The sequence below is a fragment of the Tribolium castaneum genome, chromosome 8 (genome assembly GCF_031307605.1).
Source record: "Tribolium castaneum strain GA2 chromosome 8, icTriCast1.1, whole genome shotgun sequence".
In the NCBI taxonomy this organism is placed as follows: Eukaryota; Metazoa; Arthropoda; class Insecta; order Coleoptera; family Tenebrionidae; genus Tribolium; species Tribolium castaneum.
In genome coordinates this window covers 15,934,507-15,951,131 of record NC_087401.1, presented here as the reverse complement: position 1 = coordinate 15,951,131, position 16,625 = coordinate 15,934,507, and the positions used below count along the sequence as shown (strand labels likewise).

At 34.7% G+C, this 16,625-nt stretch overlaps 3 protein-coding genes across 5 annotated transcripts; 2 read left to right on the top strand and 1 right to left on the bottom strand.

The window, feature by feature from the left end:
- The first annotated feature begins 36 nt into the window (after positions 1–36).
- LOC662851 (actin-related protein 2/3 complex subunit 3-B) lies at positions 37–864 on the top strand. The gene is made up of 3 exons (XM_968927.4): positions 37–177; positions 229–411; positions 456–864. Exons 1-3 carry the CDS (start codon positions 172–174, stop codon positions 804–806), a joined length of 540 nt encoding a protein of 179 aa, XP_974020.1. The 5' UTR covers positions 37–171; the 3' UTR covers positions 807–864.
- Positions 865–4,175: 3,311 nt separating this feature from the next.
- LOC662907 (uncharacterized) lies at positions 4,176–7,319 on the top strand. 3 transcript variants are annotated; one of them, XM_008196435.3, is made up of 2 exons: positions 4,176–4,355; positions 6,684–7,319. In XM_008196435.3, the coding sequence occupies exon 2, from the start codon at positions 6,697–6,699 to the stop codon at positions 7,195–7,197; it is 501 nt and encodes a 166-aa protein (XP_008194657.1). In that variant the 5' UTR covers positions 4,176–4,355; positions 6,684–6,696; the 3' UTR covers positions 7,198–7,319. The 3 variants fall into 3 exon arrangements, with proteins under 3 accessions (XP_008194657.1, XP_015836354.1, XP_064214289.1); XM_015980868.2 differs by having other exon boundaries at positions 4,190–4,355; positions 6,696–7,319; XM_064358219.1 differs by lacking the exon at positions 4,176–4,355 and adding an exon at positions 4,475–4,755 and having other exon boundaries at positions 6,696–7,319.
- A 2,663-nt stretch (positions 7,320–9,982) lies between these two features.
- Sara (Smad anchor for receptor activation) lies at positions 9,983–15,941 on the bottom strand. Its single transcript, XM_969007.4, has 11 exons — positions 15,788–15,941; positions 15,030–15,738; positions 14,146–14,979; positions 11,974–12,087; positions 11,592–11,916; positions 11,391–11,541; positions 11,084–11,188; positions 10,880–11,039; positions 10,591–10,831; positions 10,263–10,545; positions 9,983–10,209 (listed from the first exon to the last, which is right to left on the bottom strand). Exons 2-11 carry the CDS (start codon positions 15,736–15,738, stop codon positions 10,051–10,053), a joined length of 3,081 nt encoding a protein of 1,026 aa, XP_974100.1. The 5' UTR covers positions 15,788–15,941; the 3' UTR covers positions 9,983–10,050.
- Positions 15,942–16,625: the final 684 nt, after the last annotated feature.

The window sequence follows — 16,625 nt, the reverse complement described above, 5'->3', positions numbered from 1 at the left end:
TCGCCCAAAACCGGTGTTTTTGTGTGTTTTTTTACCAAAAGTGCGATTTTGTGGGGCTCTTGCCCGTTTAAGTGGGGGTTTTGGGGCCCTAGTGTTCATACATTGTGGCAGTGTTCTGCATTACCGACGTGACTAATCTGGGAGGTTTGGTGAAATTTCTGTGGAAAAACCATGCCGGTGCGTTTGATAGCCCCCTTGTGTGCCGTTTGGTGTGATTTGTGGTTTCAGGCGTACCATTCGGCGTTTTTGGAGCACCAACAATCGGTCGGTAACACTGCCATTTTGCCGTTTAAAACACAATTTCGGGGGCCAGCGCCCCCATTTGGGGGGCAACCCGGCGACCAGGATATCATAGACGAGGCGCTTTATTACTTCAAGGCCAATGTTTTTTTCCGCACTTATGAGATCAAGGTGAGCCCCACTTGTGACAATCGGCACAAAAACGCCCTTTTCAGTCGGAGGCCGACCGTTTGTTGATTTACATCACCCTGTACATTACCGAGTGTCTCAAAAAACTGCAAAGGTGTGCGAACCGCAACCAGGGCCAGAATGAGATGTACACTTTGGCCATTTCCCGGTTTGATATCCCGGGGGATCCAGGGTTTCCCCTGAATTCGGTGTATAGTAAGGCGAAGTCGCCCGCCGATGCTGAGTTCCTGAGGGCGTACTTAACCCAGTTGAGGCAGGAAGTGGGGCTGCGGGTCGTCGATCGGGTCTTTGGGGAGGACGGGAAGCCGAGTAAATGGTGGCTGTGTTTTGCCAAAAAGAAGTTCATGGATAAGTCGCTCTCAGGGCCGGGACAATGAATTTGCCAATTTTTTAATTATTTGATTCTGTATTGTATTAATAAACCATTTTTTTTTATTGTTGTGTTTGGTTTGTTTTCACGCGGTTTGTGAATGATATGTGATACATTATCGCATGGAACGCCCATACAGACCTTTAATCCGGATGCCGTTCGGGGGACACAACAATCTTGAAATTCAGTGATAAGAGGCTCATTAAAGCAGAGGCGCCTCGCGAAAGTCGCTGATTTTTTTTTAATTTTTTTCGCTTTCTCTTTAATTAATTACACAATTTTTCGGCTCAAAAACGACCGAAATTATTCTAAATAGGCAAAAAACGTTAATTTTTCTTAAGTTTTGTACAAAAAGACTTCTCAATAAAAAAAAATCGAGTGATGTCTAAGGACTAATACAACGGTTGTCTAAAGGTTAGGAGACGGAACGACGTACAAATAAAACGTTCCCATCTTCGTTAGTTCCGTTAAAGACGCTAGAGAGCGCAGTTGTTCCATTACCCAAGTTCCTTACACTGTCATTTTAGACATAACTCAGATTTATTAGCTTATTTTTTAAGAAATTTTGCGCAATTATTTAATTTCTGCTGAATAAACGCTTGGGAAAGGTAGATTTTTGGTCATTTTCGACCAAATTTGGTAATTTTTTCATTCTAGTTTAATAAAAACAGAAAGAAAAACTTGATTTTTGGTTTAAAAACGTGTTTAAATTTTCAGAACTTGCAAAAATAATGTCGTTTTTGACATAATTCTGTGATTTATTGGCTCATTTTTTAAGAAATTTTGCGCAATAATTGAGTTTTTGCTAAATAAACGCTTAGAAAAGGTAGATTTTTGGTCATTTTCGACCAAATTTGGTAATTTTTTCGTTCTAGTTTCATAAAAACAGGAAGAAAAACTATATTTTTGGTTTAAAAACGTGTTTAAATCTTCAGAACTTGCAAAAATAATGTCATTTTTGACATAATTCTATGATTTATTGGCTTATTTTTTAAGAAAATTTGCGCGATAATTGAGTTTTTGCTGAATAAAAACTTAGAAAAGGTAAATTTTTGGTCATTTTCTACCAAATTTGGTGTTTTTTTCGTTCTAGTTTAATAAAAACAGGAAGAAAAACTTAATTTTTGGTCTAAAAACGTGTTTAAATCCTCAGAACTTGCAAAAATAATGACGTTTTTGACATAATTCTGTGATTTATTGGCTCATTTTTTAAGAAATCTTGTGCAATAATTGAGTTTTTTCTGAATATACGCTTAGAAAATGTAAATTTTTGGTCATTTTCGACCAAATTTTGTGTTTTTTTCGTTCTAATTTCATAAAAACAGAAGAAAAAACTTGATTTTTGGCCAAAAAACGTATTAAAATTTTCAGAACTTGCAAAAATAATGTCATTTTTGGCATAATTCTTTAATTTATTGACTTAATTTTTAATAAATTTTGCGCAATAATTGAGTTTTTGCTGAATAAATGCTTAGAAAAAGTAAATTTTTGGTCCAAATTTGGTGATTTTTTCGTTCCAGTTTAATAAAAACAGGAAGAGAAACTTGATTTGTTGTTTAAATCATCAAAATTTCGGAAAAATAAAGTAAAGTTTGACTATATTCTGTGATTTATTTATTAACTAAACTGGTATATAGTTAAAAAAAGTCACAAAAAATGATTAAAATTTCACGAGGCGCCACTGTGTGCGCCTGCTATTTTCGTGTCTGAAAAACAGGATTTTGGATGATTCAATTTATTGGAAATTGGTTTGTGTTTTACGAGGAACGTGGCCACCGAATGGTTGCATTAATGATAACACACTGATAACAAATGTAATTTAATCATTTCGGGTCAGTTGGCCTGATTTTAAAGGTGTTACTAGCGTAAAAAAGAGAAGAGACAACTGTTAATTACACGCTCTTTTCATTTACTCATTAACTATTATCGTTTTTCTATTGTTCCTCGAATTTACTGTGTTACAAAATTAGATTAGAACTATTTTAATAGGTTTTTTGGAGACGACGACTCAAAGTCCTACAACGTCTCTCTTAACTGGAATTGAGAAAATTAGTCTGACCTTTGGCGTGTTATCACTTCTTTGGGATAACAGTGCATAAGGAAGATGACTGATAACGAGATAATGGAAGCGAAAGACGGGTTATATAATTTATTTGGATTATTTAAGGAGACGGATTTTTTATTCAAAAACATTGCAAAAAAAACGCTGCCTAATTAATGTTTTTGTTTACTTCAAACATTAATTAATAATTTCGATATTTCCAAGAAATTAGTCTATTATTTGTATTATTATTTGAAAAATAGGAAATTTTTCGGATCGCTATCACAGTGCATAAACGTGACATAAGTCAGACATTTCGTTTTTTTTTTTTTGTTGGTAACACTCTAAGCCTTCTTTGTAATAGAATATAAACACTATTTTAAAACACGTTTCCCATACCAACGTGTTTTAAATTAAAATGTTCCAACAACAGAATTGTCGGGTGTCTAGGTAGCAACTCGCTTACGCTCGTTGCATAAGACTTGTGTTTTCGCACTTAATTTCTCAATTACGGCAAAACTGTTCAAAAAAACGTAACTAATATGATGTAAAATGATCTGGGGAATCAATAGGTGTCGAGAAAATTGCAAAATTCCTTACAGTTTTTAAGTTATGATTTTTTTAATTTTACTTTATTTATTTTTTTTAAGATAGATAATTGTCGTTTTTGTCCCTTTTAAGTCTCCTGGAGTTACAGAAAAACGAATAAAACTTTCTTGGAGTTAATTTTTATTGCTACAACAATCAAGTAACATATGTTTAACAATTTTTATTTTCTTTTTTTTTCGTTTTTACGATGCGGTCGTAAAATTTTCACAATGTTCCAGCAATCCTTTCAATTACCCACCAACTCGTATCGCATTTAAGCTCTTTAGTGTTGTTTTTATCTCGTTGAGGAAAAAATCCAACATACGTAAAACTCTGACTAAACTTGTTTTCACATGATTTTTACCACAAAGTGCACAAACATGATTAGATATTGTTGTAAAATGTACGTAAATGTCTGAAAACATGAAATTTGCACGTTTTTTTCAACTTATCAAGCAATAAACAATGAAACACGTGTTTGTTTGAATCAAGGGTGGCTTGAAATGACAAGTAATCCAGGGTTGTTGGGCGTACGTGACGGCCATCAGGCTGTGAAAATCGGTGAAATTTTCGGCGAAAAAGGGCAAAGTCTGGTCGTGAAGCCGCACAAGGGGCAGATTACGCTAATCGCCCTAATGACGAATGTTCTCGAGCACGGTCGAGGGACGCTCTATTTCAATCACCACCAATTGGTTACTTCTTCTTTCATCTCTCTCCAACGTTCGCGGTTGGAAGAGAGGCGAAGTATAAACAAGCTTTGCCTATTTAAGGACGTGCTGTATATCGAGTTTTGTATTTCTCGTTGGTGTTGAGCGGTGGCAGGTCGTGCTTGATAATGGAAGAGAATTCTTCCAAGAAGAAATAGGTGGTTTATTTCTGTTTCTTCGAACAAAGACTGAGTGATTTTGTGATATTTGCGAATTTCAAGTAAGTATTTTGGAAATTTCTCGCGGTCAAAGTCCAGCATACAGTCATTTTTTTTCTTTGAAACGATTTATCACAGTTGGCGAGACTCAATTGTAACCTCCGACTTGTGACCCTTTAATTCCAGCAAGTTCGATTCAATTGAGATAAAAAAAATTGGAGCGGTGTAAAGACGCTTGTGGATTTTTTTTTCAAACTTGTTTCTTACACGCATGTGTGATTATGGTTATTGAAAAAGTATGGAAATTGTAGTGTTAGAACGAGTTTGCAGTGTTGGCAACAAGGTGACTACATTACGCGAGATAATTAATGTTTTGATAAAAATAGAACATTTCATTAATCGTTAGTGCACAGTAGCTTACAAAAGTTTGGCTTAAAAAGTGTACAGTGACACTTGTGCACAGTAAGTTACCAAAGTTTTAGCCAACTTTCGAAAATGTAACATTTTATCAAAAGTAATCACATAATTTAAATGATTTTTTCTATTTTTTTTAATATTCTTGCTTGTTTTGTAATGTACAGTAGGACATCAAAGTTTTGACCCGCTTTGGAAAATCGTTTTTCATCTTTATCTATTTTAATTTATATTTACAAATATTAACATACAACATTCAAAAAAATTTTTTAGTTCAGTGATGTAACGTACAGGGTGTCCATTTTTCGAGTTTCACTATGGCGACCTTAGTATTTATAAGAGATACGAAGTCAGTTAAATTAGAAGAAAGTTGCGCATTTTTATGCTCAACAATTATCTGAAAAAAAATTTGATGTGCCATTTTTACTTTTTGAATTATTGGAAAAAAACGAAAAATTGTGGTTTTTGTTTTTATTTTTTTTAAGTGAAAACCAAAAGAACTAGACGTTTTTAGCTAGGATGTTCTTCAGGCACTTTTTTACAAGGAATCTAAATTTGTCATCGCCTTTTTCAAGGCGTTCTTGATGTCAGAGTTACAACACTCAACTTTGTTTTTTCTTATGGCAGCCATATTTGCTTTTTGTATTTTTGAAGTCTTTTTGTTCCTGATTACAACGATGTATCACATAATATGATCGAATCTTACATCCTGATCAAAATGGCGAAAAAACATTTTTGCGAAGAGTGCTTTGGAGAAAACGCCAACTAGATTTTAGAGGTTTAATTTAATAATTCTGCTTGCATATTTAATAGAACTGTCTAAATTTGTTTGTTAAACAACATTTTTGAAGTTTTTTCCAAAGCACTCTTTGCAAAAACACTTTTTTCTTAATTTTGATCAGCATATAAGATTCGATCAGATCATGTGATACATCATTATAATCAGGAACAAAAAGACTTTTCAACACAAATTTTAAATATGGCGTCCATAAGAAAAACCAAAGTTGACTCTGATATCAAGAACGCCTTGAAAAAGGCGATAACAGATTTAGATAAAATGGTCAACTTAAAAACGTCTATTTTTTTTTGTTTTCGCTTAAAAAAAATAAAAAGGAATGTTACAATTTTTTTATTTTTCTCAATAATTCAAAAACTAAAAATAACACATCAAATTTTCTTTCAGATAATTGTGGAGCATAAAAATGCGCGACTTTGCCCTAATTTAATCGACTTCGTATCTCTTATAATAGCTGAGAAATTCTTGGTGGAGTTCGAAAAATGGACACCCTGTATACCCCCCTTTATTATTATTAAAAGGTAAAAAATAAAAATTCAAAAAATTAATTTTGGATTTCGGGAAAAGTAATAAACTAAGTTAGCTTTGAAAACACTTTTATTGGCAATCTGTCACTTTTGTAGCATAAAAATAATGTTTATGTGTTTAAAGTTTTTTTAACAATTATTTTAACAATTCTGATTATTGACTTTTATTTATATATTTATATATATTTATTTATATAGATATGTAACTGCGTACAGTGGGTTACAAAAGTTTTGTGAAATTATTAAACAAATTATAAATAGTTGTTAATTGTCGCTGACTCCGGCCACTAGATAACCCTTTGGGTACCTGTCGGAGCGAAATGGTCCAACTGGTTGCGAAACCTAATCAGTTGAATTATGCAAGACAGTAAACAACACTTATCTATTTGTTCTCCGATAACTCGACTTTAATTCAAACTGGAATTAAGCGGATCCTAAATAATTCTCTCATTGCTCAAAATAAACAACACTCTGTATACCATACGTACAGACGTAATAAAACAACCTTGTCACGTCACCTCACCATTAGCCTCGGAAAATTAATGATAAGAACAAATTGTAATTAAATTGTCAACAAAAACGAGCGCTCGCTTGCCTGTGTTAATTTTTTCAAAGCAATGACCGATTAACAATCGCCAAATTTTCCTTATCAGTGATATTTGCAGAATGTCGACCACTGAAGTCCAGACCATCTCCCCCGCGCCCCCCGTGCGCAAGATGGCGTCGAAATCGCAGCGCCTCGTCCGCACCTCCTCCTTGGAGAAGATCCGCAGGTTTAACAGTTTCATCTGCTCCCAGCAGTACAACATCCTGCCGGCGCTCCTCGCCTGGCTGCGCTCCTCCCAGGCCGTGCTCCGCAAGGCCGAGAAGACGATCCTCTTCTTCCGCGCGCTCTTCTTCAGCCACTTCCTCTACAAAATCTACCAGTTCGAATACCGGACGTCGTTCGAGAACCTGCGGAAGCACACTCTGGTGCTCAAGTTGGCGGTGTATGCGACCGCGGTCGTGCTGTTGGCCGAACTGGGGCTGTGTTTCTACCTCTTGTGCAGCACGCACGTGCCCAGTGGTCTCGTCTTTTTGATAATCTCGTTCTTTTACATTATTTATTTAAATGTGAGGTCGGTTTATTTCGCTCGCGAGAGCAGGGACGACAAGAAGAGGAATTAGATGATAAGGCTGGATTTTTATTTATTATTGACTAGTTTGATTAGGTTAGATTGTGTGCGTCTTTCGGGTGGTATTTTTGTACTTGATGATTTATTATTTGAATAAATATACTTTTGATATGGCGCGCTTGTTTTTATACCTTGTTGCTCAACCATATTTGCATTTTTTTTTTCAAATAAATAATATCATTCAGCAAACACGTAATTACAATATCGTAACAACAAATAAAATAAACATTTGAAGTTGGGTACGAAGATAATGATTTAAATTACGATCTAAGTTTGCTTTGACAAAAACAAAACCTTACAACACAATTTTTTGTGTTTTAATTTGAAATTTGTCGACGGGAATTAGTTGGCTGTGATTTTAAACATAGCTGTGCCCTCTGCTAGTCAAGACCGAAATTACATTGTCCAATATCCGATTCAAAGGTGGCGCTGCATGTTTTAAAGTAATTTTTTTATGTTGGCTTGAAATGTTAAAATCTGTTTAATGTTAGCGTTAAACTTGTGCAAAATAGCTTCCGATCTACAATTCGACGGAAATTTTACTTAAAAATCTAGTAGGCGTACATAAGTTTAAGAGACAGATTTGGATTCCTTTGATAAATTTACATAAGAAAAGTCACAATTTGGCCGAAAAAATTATTAAACTTACGATATTTAGAGTGATTTTCCAACATTTTTTATTTTTAACGTAGACAATAACACATATATTTGGCAATATTTTTTAATCTAGTAGGCTGAGATAAGTCTCAGTGACAGATTCGTAATCATTGGATAAATTTACGTTAGAATGGTCAAAATTTGGCGGAAAAATAATTATATTTACGATATTTAGCGCAATTTTCTAGAATTTTTGTTTTTTTTTTGTCTTAGAAAACGCCGCTTATATGATAATATTTCTAAATCTAGAAGGCGGAGCTAAGTTTAAGTGCCAGATTCGTATTCTTTGGATAAATCTACATAATGAATGTCACAACTTGACCGAAAAATAATTGAACTTACGACATTTAGAGTGTTTTTCCGACATTTTTTATTTTTGACGTAGACAATAACACATATATTTGGCAATATTTTTTAATCTAGTAGGCTGAGATAAGTCTAAGTGACAAATTCGTATTCCTTGGATAAATTTACATTAGAAAAGTCAAAATTTAAGAAAAATAATTATATTTACGATATCTAGCATAATTTTCCGTAATTTCTGGTTCTTGTCTTAGAAAACACCGCATATATCTGATAATATTTCTAAATCTAGAAGGCGGAGCTAAGTTTAAGTGACAGATTCGTATTCTTTGGATAAATCTACATAATGAATGTCACAATTTGGCCGAAAAATAATTGAACTTACGACATTTAGAGTGATTTTCCAACATTTTTTATTTTTAACGTAGACAATAACACATATATTTGGCAATATTTTTTAATCTAGTAGGCTGAGATAAGTCTCAGTGACAGATTCGTAATCATTGGATAAATTTACATTAGAATGGTCAAAATTTGGCGGAAAAATAATTATATTTACGATATTTAGCGCAATTTTCCAGAATTTTTGTTTTTTTTTGTCTTAGAAAACACCGCTTATATCTGATAATATTTCTAAATCTAGAAGGCGGAGCTAAGTTTAAGTGACAGATTCGTATTCTTTGGATAAATCTACATAATGAATGTCACAACTTGGCCGAAAAATAATTGAACTTACGACATTTAGAGTGATTTTCCAACATTTTTTATTTTTAACGTAGACAATAACACATATATTTGGCAATATTTTTTAATCTAGTAGGCTGAGATAAGTCTCAGTGACAGATTCGTAATCATTGGATAAATTTACATTAGAATGGTCAAAATTTGGCGGAAAAATAATTATATTTACGATATTTAGCGCAATTTTCCAGAATTTTTGTTTTTTTTTTGTCTTAGAAAACACCGCTTATATCTGATAATATTTCTAAATCTAGAAGGCGGAGCTAAGTTTAAGTGACAGATTCGTATTCTTTGGATAAATCTACATAATGAATGTCACAACTTGGCCGAAAAATAATTGAACTTACGACATTTAGAGTGATTTTCCAACATTTTTTATTTTTAACGTAGACAATAACACATATATTTGGCAATATTTTTTAATCTAGTAGGCTGAGATAAGTCTCAGTGACAGATTCGTAATCATTGGATAAATTTACATTAGAATGGTCAAAATTTGGCGGAAAAATAATTATATTTACGATATTTAGCGCAATTTTCCAGAATTTTTGTTTTTTTTTGTCTTAGAAAACACCGCTTATATCTGATAATATTTCTAAATCTAGAAGGCGAAGCTAAATTTAAGCGACAGATTCGTATTCTTTGGATAAATCTACATAATTAATGTCACAACTTGGCCGAAAAATAATTGAACTTACGACATTTAGAGTGATTTTCCAACATTTTTTTATTTTTGACGTAGACAACAACACATATATTTGGCAATATTTTTTAATCTAGTAGGCTGAGATAAGTCTAAGTGACATATTCGTAATCCTTGGATAAATTTACCTTAGAATGGTCAAAATTTGTCAAAAAAATAATTATATTTACGATATTTAGCGTAATTTTCCAGAATTTTTAATTTTTGTCTTAAAAAACACCGCATATATCTGATAATATTTCCAAATCTAGCAGGCGGAGCTAAGTTTAAGTGACAGATTCGTATTGTTTGGATATGAGCAACTCGCAAGAATGCCAATTACGCAGAGTTGCCAACCGATTTGTATTTCAGGTGCAAAAATAAAACAACCCCATTTGGTTAGTTATATTTATTAATTAAAATAACAAATAAAATTTGTATAAATTAACAATTACACCAATACTATTTATTCAAAATGCGGAATATTAATTCCAGAATTATTGTGTTTTCGTCACAATCGCTAGTCGCGTGCTTGTGAAGCACAGGAACCAATTCATTATCCAAACTCTCCATATAAATCGGCGGCAACTTCACTCCATTACTCCCCGCGCAGTACGCCACCTTCAAACACAAAAATCACCAAAAAATCACAAAAAAAAAACACCAAAACTTACAAAAAGTGCATTAAGATTGGCCCTAATCCCAATTTTATAAAAACTATTACTTATCAACAGATCCAAATACTTGACAAGTGCCGTACACGTGGCTTTAGCTATAGTCTCCGACACTTTGGAAATGTCAATGGGGTCCTGATTACGGCTCGCTTCACCCTCATTCTGTACAATAAAAACCTCAGTCCAGCGAATAAACCGGCCCCCATTGACGTAATCCTTCCCGTTATGAACCCGAATTGAGGGAATCCCCTCCATCGATTTGTTATCAATGGGCGAAAAAACCCTAAAAAATAACTAAGGCGGTGCCAACCCCCAAACGATAAATTACCCAACGTTGAAATTCGAGTCAGGCTCCCCCCACACGATATTAACCGTCTCATCAGACGTCGCATTAATGCAACCACACTGTATGGTGTGGTTCTTCATATTTCGCAAACTTTCGCGAATTTGCGTCATATGTTCGGAGGGGATTTGAATCATCAAGCCGTCCTCGACAATTGACGATTTCGCCGTTAGGCCACTTGATGATTTCAACGCGCCGTTAAAAACAATAAAACTCGCCCCAGTCACTTCAAAAAAATGTTATTTAACGCACGAGCGACGAAGTCGCAAGTTACCTTTGCGCGGCTTATTGTGTATGTTAATCGCATGCGTGCTGTAAGTGTTTTCGTTACTTTGCGTGTCTTGAATGCACACTAGATGTGAGTCGGCCAAACAGCTGAAATTTCCAGCAAATGCCAAAATGTGGTCGCTGGAATTGTTCATCGATTTCATCACCTGTGGGAGGTTTTAGTGGTTTTAGGGGTGTGGGTTGGTACTACCTGGTCGTAGCGATTCGAGGGGATTGTCACAGTGGTGTTCTTGTCCTCCATGTGGATGCTGAGGCCCCGGATTTGGGGCAGGGTGTAAGAGAAGTTCCGGAAATCCTTAAAAATCCGGGAGGGTTATTTTTTCCGGGCAATCTGGTCAATTTATGGAAAATTATCCCGACATTCCGTAAATGCCACCAGATTGTCCAGGAAATTAATTTATAAATTCCAAAAAAATATAATAAAAATAATTTAAGTAAAAAAATAGTTTTGGGTTCGGAATCTTAACTAAAACGTAAAAAAAATAGGAAATACTCACAGCAAGCAAATTAATGATCGTGTGTCCAATTTCGACAAAAACACTGTCCCTGTACCGATTTGAAATAATCGGACTGGGATAATACCTATACTCAGCCCCTAGTCTCAAAATAAGCCTCAAAGGAAACAATTTCGCCCAAGATGTTTCCCACCTATAAGACAAATAACACAAAAATCACACAAAAAACACAAATAAAAGTACCTATGTATCAAAACACCAATCAGAAACGGCTCTTGCGGCTTTATCACGTTACATAAACACTGGAATGTTGGCCGAATGTACACAAAACCGGCATGATTTTTCGAGCCCAAAAAATTCGTTGTTGAATGCAACGACAAGCCCATTTCTTTAACAGACGTGCCTTTAACCGCATCCAAATAAATGTAATTCAAATGAAAAAAAACATCCTTCGGAACGGTTTTTTCATCATCTAGTAATTCGAGAAGAATTACTATTTCGTCCTGACCTACATTTATCAAGCCTTCGGTGGAAAAACACCACGCCGTCTTGTTTATACAACAATCCACTTTAAGGGAAAGAAAAAAATTATTACATAACAAAATGAGTTAAATCAAGCACTCACTGTTAATTATCTTGACGTGAACAAGGAGATTAGTTTGCAGAGAAAAAATCAAAGTCTCGTTTTTCAACATTTCAACCACGTTTGGCCCGTTACTGCACTCCAAATACGACACATCTGCAATTTTTTTAATTAATTATTGTGTGCAGCGATTTTATTTTTATCAAGTTGGACAAACTTTTTTATCGGTTACTATGAATTTAATTTGGTAACAGTGGTAACAGGGTGTAACTGTCACATTTCCATGGCTAACTTTAAGTGCCAGTATTTTTTTTAATTAATTGTGAGTATCAATTTTATTTTTTTTCAAGTTGGACATTTTTTTTATCAGTGACTATGAATTTAATTTAGTAAAAGGGTGTAACTGTCACATTTTCATAGCCAACTTTAAGTGCCAGTATTTTTTTTTAATTAATTGTGTGTATCAATTTTTTTTTTCAAGTTGGACAAACTTTTTTATCAGTGACTATGAATTTAATTTGGTAACAGGGTGTAACTGTCACAATTCCATAGCCAACTTTAAGTGCTAGTATTTTTTTTAATTAATTGTGAGTATCAATTTTTTTTTTCAAGTTGGACAATTTTTTTATGAGTGACTATGAATTTAATTTGGTAACAGGGTGTAACTGTCACATTTCCATGGCCAACTTTAAGTGCCAGTATTTTTTTTAATTAATTTTGTGTATCAATATTTTTTTTCAAGTTGGACAAACTTTTTTATCAGTGACTATGAATTTAATTTAATAACACGGTGAAACTGCCACATTTCCATGGACAACTTTAAGTGCCAGTATTTTTTTTAATTAATTGTGAGTATCAATTTTTTTTTCAAATTGGACAAACTGTTTTATCAGTGACTATGAATTTAATTTGGTAACAGGATGTAACTGTCATATTTCCATGGCCAACTTTAAGTGCCAGTATTTTTTTTTTTTAATTAATTGTGAGTATCAATTTTTTTTTTCAAATTGGACAAACTTTTTTATCAGTGACTATGAATTTAATTTGGTAATAGGGTGTAACTGTCACATTTCCATGGCCAACTTTAAGTGCCAGTATTTTTTTTAATTAATTGTGAGTATCAATTTTTTTTTCAAATTGGACAAACTGTTTTATCAGTGACTATGAATTTAATTTGGTAACAGGATGTAACTGTCATATTTCCATGGCCAACTTTAAGTGCCAGTATTTTATTTTTTTAATTAATTGTGAGTATCAATTTTTTTTTTCAAATTGGACAAACTTTTTTATCAGTGACTATGAATTTAATTTGGTAATAGGGTGTAACTGTCACATTTCCATGGCCAACTTTAAGTGCCAGTATTTTTTTTTTAATTAATTGTGAGTATCAATTTTTTTTCAAGTTGGACAAACTTTTTTACCAGTGACTATGAATTTAATTTGGTAACAGGGTGTAACTGTCACATTTCCATGGCCAACTTTAAGTGTCAGTATTTTTTTTTAATTAATTGTATCAATTTTTTTTTCAAGTTGGACAAACTTTTTTATCAGTGACTATGAATTTAATTTGGTAACAGGGTGTAACTGTCACAATTCCATAGCCAACTTTAAGTGCCAGTATTTTTTTTAATTAATTGTGAGTACCAATTTTTTTTTCAAGTTGGACAAACTTTTTTACCAGTGACTATGAATTTAATTTGGTAACAGGGTGTAACTGTCACATTTCCATGGCCAACTTTAAGTGTCAGTATTTTTTTTTAATTAATTGTATCAATTTTTTTTTCAAGTTGGACAAACTTTTTTATCAGTGACTATGAATTTAATTTGGTAACAGGGTGTAACTGTCACAATTCCATAGCCAACTTTAAGTGCCAGTATTTTTTTTAATTAATTGTGAGTACCAATTTTTTTTTCAAGTTGGACAAACTTTTTTACCAGTGACTATGAATTTAATTTGGTAACAGGGTGTAACTGTCACATTTCCATGGCCAACTTCAAGTGCCAGTATTTTTTTTTAATTAATTGTGAGTATCAATTTTTTGTTTTCAAGTTGGACAAACTTTTTTATCAGTGACTATGAATTTAATTTGGTAACAGGAGGTAACTGTCACAATTCCATAGCCAACTTTAAGTGCCAGTATTTTTTTTGATTAATTGTGAGTATAATTTTTTTTTTCAAATTGGACAATGGTACCTTCCATGGCCAACTTTTACCTGATTTGTTTATGGTGACAGTCGGGGGCAAATCGTCCCCCTTGGGTATAAAACTATTAGTTTCCGGATCAACAACCGGAAAATTTTTCTCGCCCCCTTTGACCCCACTGTAATTAAAATCATTATCCAGATTGGTTAAATCACTCCCGGGCCTAATTCCATCGCAAAACATCACACTTTTATTAGTCCTTTTACTCGACCCTTTCCTCTTAAGCACCCCAACTGGCACCATCACAGCAGGCGGTGCCACATTCCCTGCCACTTGCTGATGTGGTGGTACAGTTGAACAATACTCAAGTGGATTATTCGGATTCGGTTGCGATCTGGGGGAATTTGACTCGCTGTCTGAACTATTGGTAACCGTGGCGGCTTTCTCCAACTGTTCGTAACACTTCGTACAAACTCGTGCCACATCGTCGAGATACTCAAGCCTGTACTTAAGGTTACAACATTTCGAACACAGGACGTAACCACAGGCACGACAGTGGTGGCGACGTTTGATTACAGTGAATTTAGTGTCGCAATGTTGGCAATTGAGCGCTTCCGAATCGGGGATCCACACGGGGGCTTGTTTACCCAACGTAGCGTCTGAAACTTGCGGGGGCTCCAGTTGGTCACCGGCACCCCCTTCGGGGGGTTCGGTTGGGGCCGCCTCCCGTGCCGGCTCCTCCACCGTGTCGGTGGAGGGCGTGCACGACGAATTTGTCTCACTGGAAATGTCCGAAAAAGTGGGGGAAGCGGAAGTTGAACATTCAGTATCACTGTTTTGTTTCACTTCCTGGGGCAACTCCTTATTTACGTAAACGTTGTTATAGGGAGTTGAACCAGGCTCGCCTAAAAAAGTCACTAAATCTGGGGGAAGTTTTCGCGGCGGTGGTACCAACCCACTAGGTCTATGACCGGTTTTTCGTCCTCTTGTTGTGGCAATGGCAGGTTGTTAGGCCGCACACTTGATGTTGTTTCGTCTTCTTCGCTTGTTTTGGGTGTTGTATTGTCATATTCTTGCTCCAATTCGTCCAAATATCGGTTCAATTCCGACTCATCTAAATCAATGTCGTCATCAAAGCCTACTTTGGACACACCTGTGTCGCCCTTTTCTTCACTCTCAAGGTCACTTGGTTCGTCAGTCTTTTGTTCAATTGACTCGTTTGTTGCAACCAAAGCGACTTGATTTTCCTCAACCGGGGGCGAGTCGCGTGACTCGACTTCAACCGTTTCTTCAGATTCTTCCTGATCACTTTCCTCGTTCTTATCCTCTACTAGTGAGATTATTTCAGTTTCTTCCTCAACTACGTGGTTAATTTCGCCGTTTTCGGCCTCAATTACGTGGTTTTCGTCACTTTGAGTGACCTCTTCGGGCGCATTATTGGCGGAATTTTCGCCAGTCTCGGGCAAAATCGGCTCACATTTGGGTGAAATATCGGTGTTTAAATACTCGTTCAGGCTGTGAAAGACGTTGTTGATCGAATGTTTGACATTCGAGTTTTTGAAATTGTTGAAATTTTGCTTGTGGTTTGAACTGTGTTGGTCGGTTAGTTCGCTATATTCGAAATCGTTCAAAACCTGGTCTAAATCCACCGTGTATTTATCCATCTGAAAAAGGGGGCTTGGCCTCAAGTGTCGCAATTAGGTCGCAACTCACTTCCGGTTATTAAATAACCCAGATATTTCATTGCACTATTTGAAAATAAATAAATATAAACAAAAAACCCACTTTTTTGGCTTTTATAACCACACTAAAATATCACAATCAGCTGACTCGAATGACATTGGGGACGGTTGGTAACAAAAAAGTCACTGATTGTGTGCTGAGGCTTGGCCAATAGACGCAAAGCGCGCGAACTACGTCATCCAGTATGCTTATTTAAATTGTTAGAGTGCAGTAGAAACTTTCGTGACATTAAAAATTTTTTTGTGGCAACTCTATTAGTTAATTAGTTAATTTATTTATAATTATTTTTAGAAATTGAAAATTTTTTTTTGAAAAAATTTGCACGTTTAGAGTAAAATTTAAAATATTTAACAGCAAACGCAGATTTCTGTGCCACTATTAGTTTTTAAAATACTGTAAAAATATTATTTATGCAACAAGTGCGTAACGTAACACTTTTTTTAACGAATTGGAACAGTTCAGCAATTTTTACAAGTTAAAAAAAGATATTTATTTACTTACGAGATGCATACAACGTTTTTTCTACATCCTACACAAAAAAATCACACGTTACGCCACATTTTTAACGCATAAAGAGTGAAAACATTAAACGCTACGGCATGTTTTTCACACTTTTTAATCGTTCAAGCGTCATATACAGGGTGGTCCAGCTCAGCTTCTGTCTTCTGTAGCTCAGTTATTAGTAAAGCTGGACTTTCGATATTCTACAGACGTTATTTATACTGTAGGACGTATTTTAGAAGAAGATTTTTGATTATACAGAGTGTCCCAAAGAAGTATGACATCATAATAATTTTTTTTTCAATGG